This window comes from Carica papaya, chromosome 6, assembly GCF_054855325.1.
Source record: "Carica papaya isolate Zhongbai chromosome 6, ASM5485532v1, whole genome shotgun sequence".
Lineage (NCBI taxonomy): Eukaryota > Viridiplantae > Streptophyta > Magnoliopsida > Brassicales > Caricaceae > Carica > Carica papaya.
Window position 1 is genome coordinate 31992287 of NC_142314.1, and position 17594 is coordinate 32009880.

At 32.4% G+C, this 17594-nt stretch overlaps 1 protein-coding gene across 24 annotated transcripts in view; it reads right to left on the reverse strand.

Annotated features, from left to right (window-relative positions):
* LOC110812818 (AMP-dependent synthetase and ligase family protein) overlaps nt 1–17594 on the reverse strand; it is a 59591-nt gene that overhangs the window by 16141 nt on the left and 25856 nt on the right. For 15 of the 24 annotated variants that reach the window (XR_015821706.1, XR_002539373.2, XR_015821705.1 and 12 more), the window contains 4 exons: nt 11080–11188; nt 8871–8930; nt 7859–7943; nt 756–820 (listed from right to left, as the gene is read on the reverse strand). Coding sequence is in view for 18 of the 24 variants with exons in the window: in XM_088223061.1 (XP_088079187.1) it covers nt 756–820; nt 7859–7943; nt 8871–8930; nt 11080–11188 (319 nt within the window). In the remaining 6 variants the exon portion in view is untranslated. Of the gene's footprint in view, nt 1–755; nt 821–7858; nt 7944–8002; nt 8746–8870; nt 8931–10502; nt 10616–11079; nt 11189–15618; nt 15755–17594 lie in introns of those variants that run through there. The other 9 variants (XR_015821707.1, XR_002539374.1, XM_088223063.1 and 6 more) reach the window with 4 other exon arrangements.

Consider the following 17594-nt stretch of genomic DNA (forward strand, 5'->3'; position numbering starts at 1 on the left):
TTTTAGGGGATAGAGTAGGATACTTCCATTGGCTTGATTGTCAAACTGGCCAAAAGTGTTTTAGGATGCAATATATCTAATGCCTGCATTATCTATTTTTATGCATTAATGTTCTACCAGAATGCTACTGGTTGCATGTAATTTTACTTGTTTTTGTTGCGTGTAAAGTTTCTAACAGCCAGCTAGCAGTTTAACAAGAACAACAACATTTCAAGACATACTTTCTCATGGAAAGAATCAAAATGCCAAAACACATCTCACTACTATGTTCCAAGGTTTCTTACACTTGCAAAGTTTCTTCTCATGAATTTGATTAGTTGCTTAAAGAAGAACATCATGAAGAAAACATTAATACCATAAAAGAAAAATTTCCTAGGCAACATATTTATGACAATTGCTAGGGTATATATACAGATACATATTATATGCTTTTCTTGAACATTTCTATCTCATTCAGGATAGGAAAGTCGCATTCAATAATTTACAGAATATAAGAACAGAAAATTTTAGGAAAAAATATCCACGTCAAACTCGCTACAGCATTATGATGATATGGGCATAAAGGCAGATGAATCAAGCTCACTTAAATATTAAACACAAAATAAACCAAGAAAAAATACCTTCCAAAGAATAGCCCCCGGAAATATTAACACGAAATTAAAATATCTCATGCAATTTTAATTTTGATACCAATTGCATTCATATCTTTCAAGTATCTCATGCAATTTTAATTTTGATACCACTTGTATTCATACCTTCCAAAGAATAGATCCTCCAGAACTAAAGGCAATAACATGCCCATCGACCAAGCAACAAATAACTGTGAGAAATCATTGTCAACAAAACACCAGGAGAAAATGATTTAGCAAAGCAGAATAGAATTTAGAAAATTAAAAGGAAAATGTAATTCACAATTACAGGGATTAACAATCCTAGAATTAGAGGGCTAAAAAACACAATGAGAATTTTAGGTTTCTGACAACCACAAAAGCGAGGTTATTAAGTAGGTGTTTCAGATTTTTCATTTTGTCCTTAGAAGTAACTTTAAGCACTTTTCCAAAATCAGCTGTTTGGTAACAAAATAAGTAGGCACCTTATTGGGTGCTTAAAAGTAACTTTAAGCAGGAAAATAATTGACACCACATTCTTATTTTTTTGTGCTTATTTGTTCTCCACATTGATTTACCTCCTTTGTACATAATTTTTTGACTTCTAAAATAAGAATTTGGTTGCTTCAAGGAACTTAAAGCATTACTATTTTAAGTAATTTCAAGCAAATTTCTTTAAGATATCTCAAACACCCTCTAAAAAACTCAATGCATAAGAGAATCTATTTAGTTTTATTCATAGCCATTCTCAATCCATTAACACTCTCAATGAGAATAAAGTAATATTCAGCTATTTGTAGAGTTAATAAATATCTCATTATGTCTACAATATTAAATGGGAACTCTAACAACATAGTAAATAATAAAAATATTCAAAATATACTAGACGGCCCTCTATCATTCATCATCTCTTCAAAGTATATCAACTCCAAAGTAGGACACCAAAAGAAAATCATTACAAAATTGTGGATCCATAGCATGACACTCTTCAACCACCAAGTATCTAGATGTAGATAACTATTCCATCAGACAGGCAATATCTTAGAACCTCCATCAATACAAGTAATATACTACTTATTGAAACTGTTAAAAAAATGATATGTTGTGTATTTATTGAATATCATAACTTTGTATATAAAAGTTCTTGAGAGTAAGAAAGAAAATCAACAATTAATTACCTAAGGGTATATTTTATCACTATACTCTTTAATCTAATTTTAACACTAGTTACATGTGATGTACATTCTCTAATGGTCCCCCTTAAGTTGGGGAATAGACATTATCCATTTTCAACTTGAAAATGATTATCCAAATTACTAGATTATTCAATTATTTAGTTAAGACATCTATCAAGTTAAGAGTTGGTAGGTACGTACAGTATATACTTCAGGTCACCGTCTATCATTTTTTTAATGAAATGTCTGTCAACTTCAATATATTTTGTCTTGTCGTATTGTAAATTATGAACAATACTATTAATTAAAAATGACTTAATGTGTATTCTATTGGATATTGCAATCCTATATATCTATATGTTTTCTATGATGAAAAAGATAAACAATAAGTTATAATTAATTACAAAAGGTTAATTTACTCTTATACTATTTAATCTAATTTACTTTTTATTTAATACTCCTTCAAGCTGAAAGTAAAGGTTGTTCATCCTCAACTTGCCAATAAAATCTTGGAATGTTGGATTGCTAGAGCTTTCATTTAATATATCTGTCAGTTAAGAATTGGTAGACATGTATTGGGTACATATTAGGCCACAGTCAAGGTTTTCTTTAATAAAATATCCATCGATTTTGATGTGTTAAGTCGGGTCGTACTGCAGCAAATTATGAGTGATGTTTATGATCAATTTCTTGTCACAATGTAGACGTACAGGATTTTCCCACTTGATCCTAAAATCTTCTAAAATTATTTTTATCCATAGTAATTCATATACCCCTTGTGCTCGGACTCGAAATTTTGATTTTTTACTTAATCTTTCAATTACATAGTACTTTTTACTTCTTGAGGTTATTAGGTCATTCCATAGGAAGGTACAGTATCTTTTGGTAGACCTTTTGTCTGCAACTGATTCTCCATGATATGCATCAGTATAAACTTTTAGGATTAGCTTATTACTCTTCCTGAATATAATTCATTTTTCAGATAACCTTTTCAGGTGATGCAGTACTCTGTAGACTAGTTGTAGGTGCATTTATTTCAAATTGTGCATGAATTGATTTATAACATACATTGCGTGGGACGATGTTTGCTCTTGTGTGGGATAAGTATATCAATTTCTCAACTAATCTCTTATATATTTCCTTATCTAATGGCATATCTTATGTTATTCCTAATTTGTGATTAGGATCAACAAAAGTGTTAACTGTTTTGCATGTTAACTTACCAGTGTCACTTACTGGTCATGAATATATTTATACTAAGAAATAAAAATTTCTGATTTTGAGTAGGTGACTTTAATTTCTAAAAAGTACTTCAACTTACCAAGTTCATTGATTTCAAATTCTTTTATCAAGCACTATTCTAGTACTAGTTTTTCTTTCTCATTATCTCCTGTTACGAAAATGTCATCAACGTATATTAAGAGAGTTGTAACTTTTTTCCATCCCAGAGTATTTGATGGATAAAATGTGATTTCCTTAAATCTACTTAAATCCAAAATCTAAGATCACCCTTGTGAACATGTCAAACCATGCTCTTAGCAGTTACTTGAGTCCATGCAAAGCCTTCTTTAGTTTATTTGGTTATGTTTCTTTCTTAAAACCTGGTTAGATATTCACATATATTTGTTCTTCTAAATCTCCACATAAAAGGACATTTTTTACATTATATTATTGTAGTTGTCAATCAAGGTGAGCATTTAATGATAACAAGATTTATACAGTGCTCATCTTACCTATTGGTGTAAATTTTTTCTAACAATCTATCCCAAATGCCTATGTATAACCTTTTACACTAGTCTTGCTTTATATCTCTTGATTGTCCATCTACCTTGTATTTGATGATAAAGATCCATTTGTATCCCATCAATTTCTTACCTTTAGGTAGATCCATCATTTCCTATATTTTCTTTTCAAGTACTTGCATCTCTATATTCATAGCATTTTTCAATTTTTTATAATATAAAGTCTCAGATATTGTGTTAAGAATAGACTTAGTATTCAAATTCATGAGAATTTTTTTGGGACGATTTATCAAAATGACACAAACTGTAAGATAATATAAAAAGAATGTTTATTGCATTCTCTTGTGCTTTTACAACATGCAATAAATATATTATTATCAGACTGTATAGGATTTTCAAGACTTACCTCATTTCCAGGATCAAGTTCGGATTCTTAAACCAGCTTAGGCTCAATATTCAACATCTTCCTCCTTGTATACACTTGAAAAAACCTATAGTCTGATACGATCTTTTAAATAGATAAATTTTTTAGTAAATTCTGATGGTTTTTTTGTAGAGATGGTGTTAGGGTGTGCGACGAAAAGTTTTGCAAAAAAAGTAATAGAGTAAAATCTACTAAGAATTATTCTTGTCTTTCAATATAGACTCCTCCTGAAGATAAGGTCAGGTGAAATAGGATTCTTATTTAATAAATGTAACATCTGCAGACACAGAATTTCGAGTGGGTGAGTGGTAACATTTGTACTCCTTTAAAAGGAGAAGTACAGCACAAATACATATTTCAGTGCTCGAGGATCAAGTTTCCTTCTTTGATAGGAAGGAATATGAATGAAAGCAATATACCTAAGTATCAAAGAAACTAAATGTTTTGTGACACTTATTACTGTATAAATTTTTTTAATTATTTTTAAAGAACTTTCAGGGTCAGGAACGTTGGTGGATAGGCGGTGGTAAGAACGGTTTTACTCTGTATTATTTTAGGACATCGTTTTGGAATTATGGCTAAAAGGTGACTGTTTTTGTATTCCGCTAATTTGTTTAGTTGTTAAGTGTGAACACAGAATGATTCATGTAAAATTTCTTCCTGATAGAAGAATAATGGAAGTGTGAGGTTAATAGAATTTTTAACGTTATCAGTAAAAAAAATTTTTATGCCAGTTCCGAATGTAATTATCACGTTGCAGAACTGGACATGATATGACTAACATCATATTTGACTTTTAGTAAAAATAGATAGGTTCCTTAATGCAATGGTCAACAAATGAAACAAACTACCGAACCCCAAAAAATATAATGTGTTGGAGTTGATTCGCAAATATCACTGTAGATTAATAAAAACGGAACTAAATTTCGTTTATTACTAATGGAAAATTTCAAACACTTATAATTTGCAAACTCATAAATACTGCAGTATAAATTTCCATATTCTAAATTCTTAAACAATAAGGGAAATGTAGCTTTTACTATTAAAAAGGATGAGTACTCAAGTCTTCTATAGTAGAGTCAAATCTTATATTTGAAGTTAGTAATGACAACAAAGGAGGATCCCCATGTACATCCAAGTAGCATAGTCCGTTTTTTACTTCAGCATGTTCAATCGTCTTTCCTAAATTTTAGTCCTAAAAGTCCCAATGAGAAGAGTGAAATGTTATTTTACAGTTCAATTCTTGTTATAACTTATTGACCGACACAAAATTAGTACATAGTTTGAGAACATGCAATACATTTTTTAGGACAACAATAGGACAAAGCTAGTGGGAATTGATATACTTGTTACATATAAAGCCAGACATTGTATATACAGTGAGTGTACTAAGTTAATTCATGCACAAGCCTAGAGAAATGCATTTGTAAGCTGTCTATAAAATATTCCACTACTTAAAGGACACCTAAGAAAATAGAATAATGTCCAAGGATTGCTCCTTATAGCATATAATGATGCTGACTATGCAGGTTCATTAGTTGACAGAAGGTTTACATCTTGATACTACAAATTTGTTGGAGGAAACCTAGTGACTTGGAGTAAGAAGCAGAATGTTGTATCTCGATCCAATGTCATATTAGAGTTTAGGACTATGACCTTTTTTTTAGATAAAAGTAAGAAAATACATTAAAAAGTGGTACTGAAGGGGTAACACCCATTTACAAAAGATTTGCATATTAATGAGCATATCAACAACAGCTCCTACGTCATCAAAAGATAAGAGACTGTCCCAAAAGTATGGATCCAAAACAGTATATCCATCTATTCTTGATATTTACAAAAGTATCTTCAATGCCTTCAAAAACCCTATTATTTCTTTTTTTCCTAATAACTCAAAAGATTATTAAAGGATTTAGCCGAGTAGTGTAATTGTTAGAAACTAAACCCCCTCCCAAAATCTCATTATAAACGAAGCTTACCATAACCCAATTAATGCCAATAAGACTATAGACCATGTGCCACAAATTAGCAGTAAAAGGGCACCAAAGAAGAATATGATTGCAACTCTCAGCAACATTTTTGCAAAGGAAACATCTGTTGACCAAAAGTTTTCCTTTTTTTATCAAATTGTCCAATGTCAGGATCTTCTTTTTAATACCTTCCCAAGCAAAGAATGCAATCCTTGAGGGAGCATTAGCTTTGCTTATGGCTTTGTAAGGGAAATATGCAGCTGATATAGCGTTTAACATGCCAATGCGAAATGATAGTTTATTAAAAAAAGACAAGATGGAGAATTTGTCATTTTTCTACAGCTTCCAAATTAGAGAGTCTGGTCTATTCACAATTTGTATCCTATGTTCAAATTCATCCATCTCTCAGTCATTTAAGTTGATGTTGACAACAATATTACAAATATCCAAGGCATCAAAGGTCTCACTAACTAGAAGGTTTTTGCGTTGTGCAATGGAACAAATAGTTGGGTAGACAGACTTAAGGTTTTTGCGTTGTGCAAGTGTCATTCCAGAAATTAACCCTATCACCATTACCAACATTCCAGTAAGTATTCATCATCACCTCATTGTAGGTGGCAAGAATCCCTTTCCAAGCACTTGTGCCATGAGTTCTAGTGGGGAAGAAAAATCTACCATTTCCGTCATATTTCATCCATTTTATATCCACAAAATTCATCCATAGGCTGTTGATTTCATATAAGTATCTCTAAATCCATTTACCGTGGAATGCCTTATTGATAGTTGTGATAGAACTTATCCCAAGGCCACCCATTCGCATAGGCAGCTTAACCTCAAAGGTGCATGAGCTCATATGGTTGAAGATGATTTTAGAAAATTTGAAGATTTAATGGGATGGATCTACGAGACTTTATTGCGATAATAAGTTAGCAATTAGCATTATCCACAACCTAATACAACATGACATGACGAAACATACTGAAATTGATAGATACTTTATCAAGAAAAAGTTAGCTATCGGATTGATATGCAAACTATATATGCTCAATACTTCACAACGTGCAGATGGTATTGATCAAAGAGTTAAATAATCCTGAGTTTCAGACTACTATTGACAAGTTGAGACGGGATGATATTTGTTCACCAGCTTGAGGAGGAGTATTGAAAAGTGTATTTGTATAATAAGGAATGTAAAGAGTATATCAATAATATACCCTTCTAATGTAATTGATAGAGTTTCTCTCTTTATTGTTCATAAAACCAGTATATATAAGACCCTAGTATCCAATAAAATACATATATTCCTTCTTCCACATGTACTATTATTGCTTAAATGTAAATTATGTTTCTTGTAAATTTGGGATGAAGACTTGAAGATAAAATTTTTCATCTTCTTTTCCCTTAAGTTATTATTGGTTCTTTATGTTTTCCTATGACTGTGGAAGTTTGGTTAGTTTGCCATGTAATAAGTTATGTTTCTTGTAAATGCGGAAGAACAGTTACTTCAAAAGAAAAAAGAAGTTTCCTATTATTCCTTAGGAACTGTTCAATTTTTCCTATATACCTGCAGAGATTAAATAAATAAAGTCTTAAGTATAATTCAGAAATTTCTTTAATTCCTATTCATGAGATTAAAGGGTTATCTTAATGAACTTTTATCAATTACTAAAGATAGGTCACGTAAAGAAAGGAATTCTAACAAAAATCAAGTTCTCCAGATTCTTAAATTTGGAGAACCAAACGAGGACCTATGTGCAGAGACATAATATATTGGTATCAGAGCCAAGTTAGGGCTGATTTCCTTATTTTCAACAGCAATTCGAGTCTTTTCTTCATCTGTCTCAGGATGATTATGCAAATGACAAATAATTGATAAAAGGATAATTTATCAGAATATAAATTATAGAAATGAAAAACAGGGACACTGAGCAATAGGTACCACTTCCATTTGCTGAAATTATGGATAAGGAACCAAATATTGGGACTTCTAGCTCATGCAGCCACAAGGTATGAAATGGAATCTCCTGCATTATAGGATAGATCCCAAAGTCTTTATCAGAAAAGAAAATAAACACTCGTGAAACAATCAATAGGGAAAAAAACTCTACTAGACAAACAGAGAAATTTCTCCTAGATCTTTTAATTTCATAATGTTTGTTAGAGTATCCTTCAGCTTTCTGCCAAGTAGATACAAAATAAATACAACAATCCTGGTCCTACAGTGATTCAGCATAACATAAAGCTTATATCAACCTTTTGGAAATAAATATTGGAAAATGATTGCTCATGTCCAGAATTGTAGGCATATGAAGACAGTGACTTGGGTTCACAGATTGACAAATCATTGGGATCTCACTTTGTAAATTCACATTTTCTTACATTGCAACAAGTACTGTGAATAGTAGTTGAAACTAAAATTCCCAAGACAGTAACTTGGGAATTTGCTCTAACATCAAATTGGTAAAGAGCAGCTTGTAAAGCTAAAAATTATGGCTAACAATTAAGTTGAAACTCCATTAAGATTGATTGTTATAACCCACACATTCAGATTTTCTAGAGATAGTAGTTTGTCAAGGACTGTGAATAGTATAAATACTTGGTGGAGCTGAATGAAATTGTGAGCATATACAAAGGTCTTGGTTTGCTAAAATAAGGAGCTCTAATTCTCCAGTGAATGCCAGAGATTTGTTCTTCGAATATCCTGATTGCAGCCACTTTTCCTACCCTCTTCTCTGAGAAATAGATTTTCAACCCTTACACCTTCGTATCCAAACTTCTGTTCAAATCTTTGGTAGATTCTCAGCCGGGATGGATTACGGGTACTAACTAAATGATCAAATTGGAAGAAAATGAGTTAAGCTCCCTATCTTATGCAACTCTAAATGTCCCAAACCAAATGCAACCCCTTCAAGAATTTGATTCTAGAATAAACTAATATAGACATGTTATACCTTCACTGATATAGCTGTCACACGGCCACTTGTAGATGCCACATAAACTGTGTTATGTACCTAGATGAAAAATCAATCAAATATTAGATCAAGTGACAAACAAGAAACTGATCCGTTATTTCCCTTTTACAATACCAAACTCTAAAATGTATTTTTCTTTCACATCCTTTAATTAACTTCCTTAAAGTTGATATTCCCTTTGAGGGCATACAAACTATAGCCTCGGAGGGTAATGAAACCTCTCTGTTTGATCAAAATACAGGTATACAAACTACACTTTTGGTTTATTTTTTTAAAAAAATACATACTACACTTTTGGTTTTGGTTGTAGTTTTTGGGTATATGGGGAGATTTCTGTTCATTACATTAAGCTTCAAATTTATAGCTAATCATGTAAATGGGGAAGCATGCACTCCGTTGATCATGTGGATGTTCGTGATCTGTTTTAGGTAGATGTTGTTGTTGCTTGCTGTCTTATTAATCAAATGCCTTTTTCTCTTCTTCAAGGTCAAGGTCATTCAATACTTTTTCCTCATTAAGTTGTGTTTTGTTTTTTTGGATTAAATAAAAAAAGAAATATTATCAAGAAGAAAGCTTAGAGAAGTTCATTAGCGGGGGGACTAGGTGTCCTCAGAAAAAAAATAAATAAATAAATAAACGACAAGGAAAATCAATATAAAAACCACCAACTAAGCTCTTTACAAAATAGACAATAGAGAAAGAAATGTCCTTATAAAGCTAATGCACCTTAGCCCAATGCCAAAAGAGTCACCTCCCAAAAAAAGGATAAATTGGAAAGGTTTTTCTTAAAATATTCCTTATATTTTGTCCAACCATAACTCAGAAAAAATCATCCACTCCCCAGCAATATATCGTCCTTTTTCTTCCCAACACCACCAAGTAAAGAAAAAGTAAAGGACTCAAAGCTTGGAAAAGCCACCAAACAAAGACTAAACATATCAAACAGCCTAACCTCAAGCCTCCAAACCACATGAGAACGCAAGAATAATAAAAGTATGAGATTCAGCATCCTGAAAACACATCATAAACACACAGGACAAAGCACATGTCTGCCAATGAACTTGAATCAGAAATTAGTATCAGATTCAGCTTTGTTTCTTTTGCCTCCATGAATGTTCTATTTTATTTGTTTTGTTCCATTGTATCTTCAAGAGCCTGGAGACAAAAAGTTAGGTTCTAAAGCTTTTAACTGCTTCTTTGTTGACTATTCTAATTCTCAGGCTGCTGAGTTACAGCATTTCTTTAGATGAGTACACATTTTTTGTCAACTCCCTTATTGACAGAACAATATTAACCTCTATCATTGTCTTCCTTTGCCGTCTTATTCAATACTCAACGAGCATCTCTAGTCCAACAGAGTTCCAACACTAACATTGTTACTACCTGGATGCTCTCTCATGTGCTTCAAATTCAAGTTCATTCTAAATCTTTTCCTAATTCAGCTTAGTTTCCTTTGCCTCCAAGTATCTTTTTTTGTGTTTGTATAAGTCATCCACTACAACCAACAGGTAACAAGTTATTGAAATGTATTTTTAGAAGTTGAGGATCCTGCAGAATTTCGGCAAAATACTTTATTATCTTTGACCAACTGGAAAGTAGGTCTCCATCCACCTTTTTGGTCAGAATTTTGGGGATTGAATAGTGCGCCATGATTACTTTCTGGAGGTTTGTGGATCACGATCTGTGCATCTTGTGTAGTAAAACCAGAGTCCCAAAGTGGGCACCTTGAGAATGTGAACTTGGATTTAGGGTTATGACCTTAAGCAAAACATTATAGATAGACAAGCTAAATCCAATAAAATAAATGAAAATAATATATTGATTGATGTAAAATGGCAAATTTTGCAACCGTTGGAGCAAAGTTCTATGTAAAAATATATTGACCAATTTGAAAAGCTCTGATAGGAATAGAGGTCTAGATGAAAACTAAAATTATTTCTATATAAAATAGATTATGAGTTGTAAGTACTCCAGTCTTCGAAAATTTTAGAAATAATCGAGAAAATATATATTAACATGTTATGGAACTTGATCTTCTATAGAATTTATGGAAGATAAATTCCCAACAAGAATATTCAATAGAATTTCCACCTCTTTGTAAGTGAATAAAGTGAAAATTTAAAAAAAAAAATTCTATAAAATTATAAATTTAAAACCGCAGCCTAAATAATTGAACACGAAGTGTTACCTCATCAACTGCTGGAGAGCCAAATATACTCCCACTACATGGAAGCTTATATACACAATGCTCGTTTCTATAGTCAAGAGCATATAAATTATGATCATGTGATCCACACCTGCAAATAATTTGACTTTTAACTTTCATTATGATACCAACACATGTAAAGATAATAATATAAGATGATTTTTGCATGAATATAAAAATTCCGTTAAAAACAATCAGGTGTGTGAAGATTGCACTAGAGTCACCAGACTATTTCTATTCAAAGCTAAATATGATGTTACATATATCGTATCTCAATTATGCAGTATGATAAAAACCTCATTTAGAACTGGCATAAAAAGATTTTGCACTGACAATGCCAAAGATTTTTTTGACCACACACTTTCATTATTCTTCCATCAAAGAATAAATTCTCCATACATCATCTTGCGTAGACACTTTATAACAAAATGGAGCAACAAAACACAAGAATAACCACCTTTAGCCACCACTAGAGTTCCCTTCTTCAATAAAAGGTTCCAAAATAATGAGGCAAAGTCATCCTGACTGCCATCTATGTTATTAGCCACCTGTACATTAGCGTTTTGACTTTAGAAATCTTCTAAAAACACTTCAAAAATTTTACCCAATAGTAAGTGTCATAAACCATCTGATTTCTTAGATATTTGGATGTGTTGCCTTCATTCATATTCATTTCCATTAAAGATAGAAATTTGATTATTAAGTATTGAAATGTTTACTTGTAGGGTACTCTTCCTTTCAAAAGAGGTACAACTGTTACCATCTGTTCACCTAAAAATTCTGTGTTTGCATATGTTATATTTGTTGAACAACCATCTTAGTTCACCAATCTTATTTTTAAGGAAAGTCTATATTAGAAAATAAGGATATAAAATTCTTAACATCCTTTACCAAACCACCTTTGTTACATAATCTTTTCCGACACACCTCAATACCATCAGTACAAGAGAATATTCAGAATTCACCAAAAAATTCATCTACTCAATAAATCATATTAAACCTTAGGTTTTCTCAATTGTATACAAGGAGGAGGATGTCGAATACTGAGCATAATCTTAGAATTGATGCGAGTTTAAAAAAAAATTATATAGTTGATTATGATATTACCTATTACACTTCATAAAAATACAAAAGAATGCACTAATACCCTCCTTATCCTAGTTCACAATTTGTATCATTGATAGATGCTCAACGTCCTATAAAAATTTTCTCACAATTTGAATATTGATTTTGTTTGTAATACAATATTTAAGGCGTTGTGTTGTAAAAATAGAAGAATTTTATAAATATGGAAACCAAGCACTTGAGCCAAACATGGGAAAGGATGGATATACCCAAAGACAATAAATTGGTGGGATGCAAATGGGTCTTCACTATCAAATATAATGTCAATGAGATAATTGAGAGAATAAAGCGAAACTAGTGAGAATTGCCCATACACTAACATATAAGATAGATTAATAGGAGACATTTGCACTAATAGCCAAGGTAAACACTACACGAATCTTGTTAGCATTAACTACTCATTTTGATTGACAACTAAAATAATTTTTTATGTAAAAGAAAGCCTTATTGCATGAAAATTTTGAAAAAAAAAATTACATGGATATCCCATTAGACTTTGACAGAGAAGTAAAACCAAATAAGATATGTAAACTAAAGAAGGCAATGTATGGACTCATAGCGACCGCCAAGAGCATGGTTTCCTAGATTTGCAAGGGTGATGATATATCTAGGATTTAAGCAGATTTTAGGAGACCACACTCTATTCATCAAACACTCAGAGATATGAGAGTTACAATTTTCTTAGCATATGTTAATAACATTATTGTAACAAAAGATGATAAAAAAGGAAAAATGATACTAAACAGTGTTTGGCAAAAGAATTTGAAATCAAAAAACTTGATAAGTTGAAGTATAATCTGGGAATCTAAGTCGCTCGCTCAACATTTGAGATATTATTTCCTATCAGAATTACATTCATGACCTATTGAGAGATACTGACAATTTAGTATGCAAACCACCCAGCACTCTTATTGATCCTCATCACAATTTAGGAATAGTTGAAGAACATATGCCAATAAACAAGAAAATGTATCAGAAATTATTGAAAAATTAACATAACTATTTCACACGAGAGTAGTCGCTTATGCAGTGAATATTATAAGCAATCATACACAATTCGAAAAAAGTATACCTACAAGCAGCCTACAAAGTATTGCATTACCTTAAAGGGTCATTGGGAAAAGAAATTATATTCAGGAAGAGTGATAAACTACTCCTAAAATGTATTATTGATGCAAATAATGTGAATCAGTTATACACAGAAAGTCTATCACATGATACTATACCTTTCTTAGGGCAACCTAGTTATTTAGATAAGTAAGAAGCAAAGGCAATTATAAGCTCATGTATAGAATCAAAATTTCAGACAATAGTACAAAATATATGTAAACTACTATGGATAAAAAGAATTCTAGAATATTTTAGAATCAAGTGGAAAAACTTTATACACATATACCGTAACAACACATTAGTCATAAGCATCACTAATAATTTGGGACGACACGCCCAAACCAAATACATTAAGATCAATAGACATTTTATTTTAAAAAAAAATCTTGACAACAGTCTAATATGTACCTTATACACGCCTGTTACTTCTCAACTGATAGATGTGATAACTAAACATTTAAGAAATCCAGTATTCCAAGCTCTTATTAACAAGTTAGGGATGAACAAAATCTTCTTCCCAGCTTGAGATGAAATGTTTTAAAGAAAGGTTAAATTAGATTAAAGGATATAAGCATAAATTACACCTTTATAATTAATTAATTTGTTGTTTATTTTTTTTCTATCTTAAAAGACCTGCATATATAAGGATATAATATTAATAGAATATACATCAAATAATTCTTACCTACTATTAATAAAGGAAGATAAAGGAATTAAATAATTGAAGAATATGTCATAGCTCACATCTTATATTTTAATCGCATTATAAACTGATGGATACACTCTTTTATTCTCTATTGTTGGCTCATGATATTTCAGATATAAATGAATTGGGAATTGTGTTAAATCATTTGATAGAGATGTAATGATGCATAACTGGGTGGTATCCCCTTGGTGCCGATCTTTTAATAAAACATCTTTTATTTAAAAAATAAAAATAAAAATCACAAAAAACCAACAAGTAGTATTTTTGAACAACAGATCGAACTTATGATGGGCTTGTCGTATATAAAGGACAAAATATCCTCAAACACCTCCAAAAAGACATGGATTCAGAATCACAAAAAGAAAATATCAAGATAAGATAATATCTTCGTTCTTCTTTAATAAGGATAAGCAAATGTCTAAAAACAACCATGAGCCTCGGCTCATAAAGAGGACTAAAGCCAAGAAGGTTGATCCATCCCAAGAAACGTAAGGTGGAAAATGGCCATCTTAGAAGATCTTATTATTTCACTTCAACCATTGAATCTAAAGCCTGAAAGAAACTGAACCTTTTACAAGTGTTAGAAAATGCAGATTGCCAATTGGCCTGCTCGACCTTTAGTTGCGTCAACTTTGCTTGGTCTAAGCAGTCAAGGGACTTGGTCAAGCCTAAACACATGTGCAAGTTCTAGGCCAACTAACTCATTATGGTCTAGCACCTGTACAACCATGGCTCAAGCCCAAACTTGGCTAGGCCTAAGAGTAATTTAAAAGGTAAATTAAATTAAATCTGTATCAATCAATCAATATAGATAATAATAACATTAATAATAAGATCAATAAATTAATAACAAAAATAATAAAAATTATTAAAATAATAACAAAAAATTAAAAAACAATAAAAACAAAATTAATTAAAAATATATGGCAGATGGGCCGGCATGAGCTTGGTCCAAACAGCTACTCAGGCTTGGCACAAGCCTTGGCCGCCACAAGCTGAGCCTATGCGCTGGATCACATTGGAAAACCAAAATATTTATTATTTTTTGGCCAATCCTGCTTGACATGTTCCTTTTGGACATCTATAACCTTTGTAAAGAGTGCATTCTTTTTCACTCTCTCCACTTTTAACAAAGAAGATAACTCTCACGGAGAAAGTAGCTAGCCATGCCAAACCATATATATCAAAGAGAATTATCCAAAGCTTCCACTTTGCATCATAATGAAGGGATAAATGTTCATGTGATTCACTCTTTCTAAAGCACATGATACAAACATCCAGGAAGAAAACTGGGTTAAACCTAGGAACATGCAACAAATCATTAATGCTAAGTTTGTTAAGCATATTCCCACATATTTACACTATTGCTCAGAGGAAAAACATCAAGATCTGCGAATCTATTGTGGAAGGTAGTGGAGGGATGAGGGAGTGGCAAGTGTTTATGTTGAGAAACCTAAATGACTGGGAGATTGGTGAGTTTGAGGAACTACTGCATGCCCTTTCTCTTATTACTTTGAACGACAGTACTAACATTCCACAGTGGAAGCTCACAACAAATGGTTTGTTCACAGTAAAATCTTTCGACAAGAATATGTTCAAGTATGATGATAGTGGAAGCACATTCCCTTACCGACAGATGTGGAAGCCAAGAATACCCCCCATGGTTCGTTTTTTGTGTGGGAGACTAGTAGGGAATGTTGTCTGACTATTGATAACCTGAGGAAGAAGGGAAAGATTCTGGTTAGCATTTGTTATTTGTAAAAGGGCAGAGGAGACTTGTAATCATCTTTTGCTTTGGTGCCCATAACACACAGGCTATAAACTATGGTTTATGGACTGCTTGGGATCAGTTGGGTCGTGGCATTTTTGGTGAGGGAAGAATTTTAGGATGGAAGGGCATTAGTGGCTGCAGGAAGCAGGTGGAGATTATTCCTCTCACCATATTTTGGATGGTGTAAAAGGAGAGAAACAGGAGAATTGATGGGGTTGAGAATGTTGATGATTTGGATATACTTAAGAATAGATGATTCCAAACCCTTGGTTCTTTTGATATGGGGTCATCCTCTTTGTTTTATATGGAGGATTTATTGAACCTTATGAATAATTTGAACATGTAAATTCTTTTGCCATGGGTGGCACTCCTTTGGTGCCAATAATATACTTTACTGTTTATATTTCAAAAAAAAAAAGAAGTTTGTTAAGCACATATTAACAGGCAAAAACCTTAAGCTTAAAAGGAATGTCACCTCCCAAAAGCTAAAGATGAAAAGATCATTCTGGCTAATTAGGGTTGTGAGTGAGGTAAATTGAAAAGGATTTCGAGAGTCATTGCCAAGGTAGGGTCAGAATTCTGCCATTAGCATTGGATGAAATATTATGTACCTCAAGTATATTAAGCAAAGATAGCATATCCATAGACTCCCGGTTCATTCAAATTTTTAAGAAATGCAAGTTCCAAGGAACATTCCCGTTGAATTGATGAACAAAATTTTGAGTTGAGGCGTTATGACTTAAAGAGAGGTAATAAAAAGAGAGAAAATGTATAATGCCCTAAACCTAAAACTATGTACAGTACAACAGCGCACATTTATGGAATAATTCATATGTAAGGCTTAAAATAAATCTCAATCCAAGCCAAAAATCTACGCCAAATATTAAATAATTTATAAATCATCCAAAATGACGTTTCACTTCGAAGCTTAAAATTAGCAATTTCATCCTTCACAGGGCAAAGGAAGAAAAACAGAATATGTGTGCCAGAAGAGACAACAAGCGTAGGATGAAGAAGCCCAGAGAACACACTGCAACAGTTATGTGGCCAAAGACATGAGATTGCCAGCAATCAGAGTGGTGAAACCTAAAAGTTGGCGGTGAAAGAGCTTTTTCAAAACAGAGACATCATCTCTACCATTACTTTTTGGAAGGAATTTCTTGAAAATTTCAAGCACCTGCTTATCCTTAAATCTTCCTGCCATACTACACTGGATAGTCAAATGAAGGCAATGAACTGCACAAATGAGATGCATTTAAGGTGTAAGGTGTTCCTCCAGAGACTGCACCAAGCATTGAACTGAGTGACTTTCATGGGTTCAGTACTGTGGTAACAAAAGATTTCATTCAACCCTACAAGTTACTCCTTTTGAAGTTATTTATTATAGGTGACCATGTTTGCTCGACTACTGGCTAGATGCAACTAAACTAGATGCAATTGATCTTGAACTCTGTAACCATGATTTTTCATTTATGACATGCATGATCATCTTCTTCAAGCTTAAAAATTGCTGTGAAATATGTACATGATAGCCATCACTGTGGGGCTTAGTTTGGTCTGAGAAAGAAATTTTTCTTGAAAGTAAAATAGTAGGAAACTATCATTGGCTGCTAAAGTTCCAAGAAGTTCCTTCCCAAGTTTTATGGTTCCTTTACAGCTGTGGAAAAAATTTCTCAGTGTTGCTTATAAATTAGATTTGTAGATGCAGCAAGTACCCACCTTGTGTTTCATGTCTTTCATGATACTTCGATTAAGTCTCTTTGTAATTTTACTTGTATGGCTTTA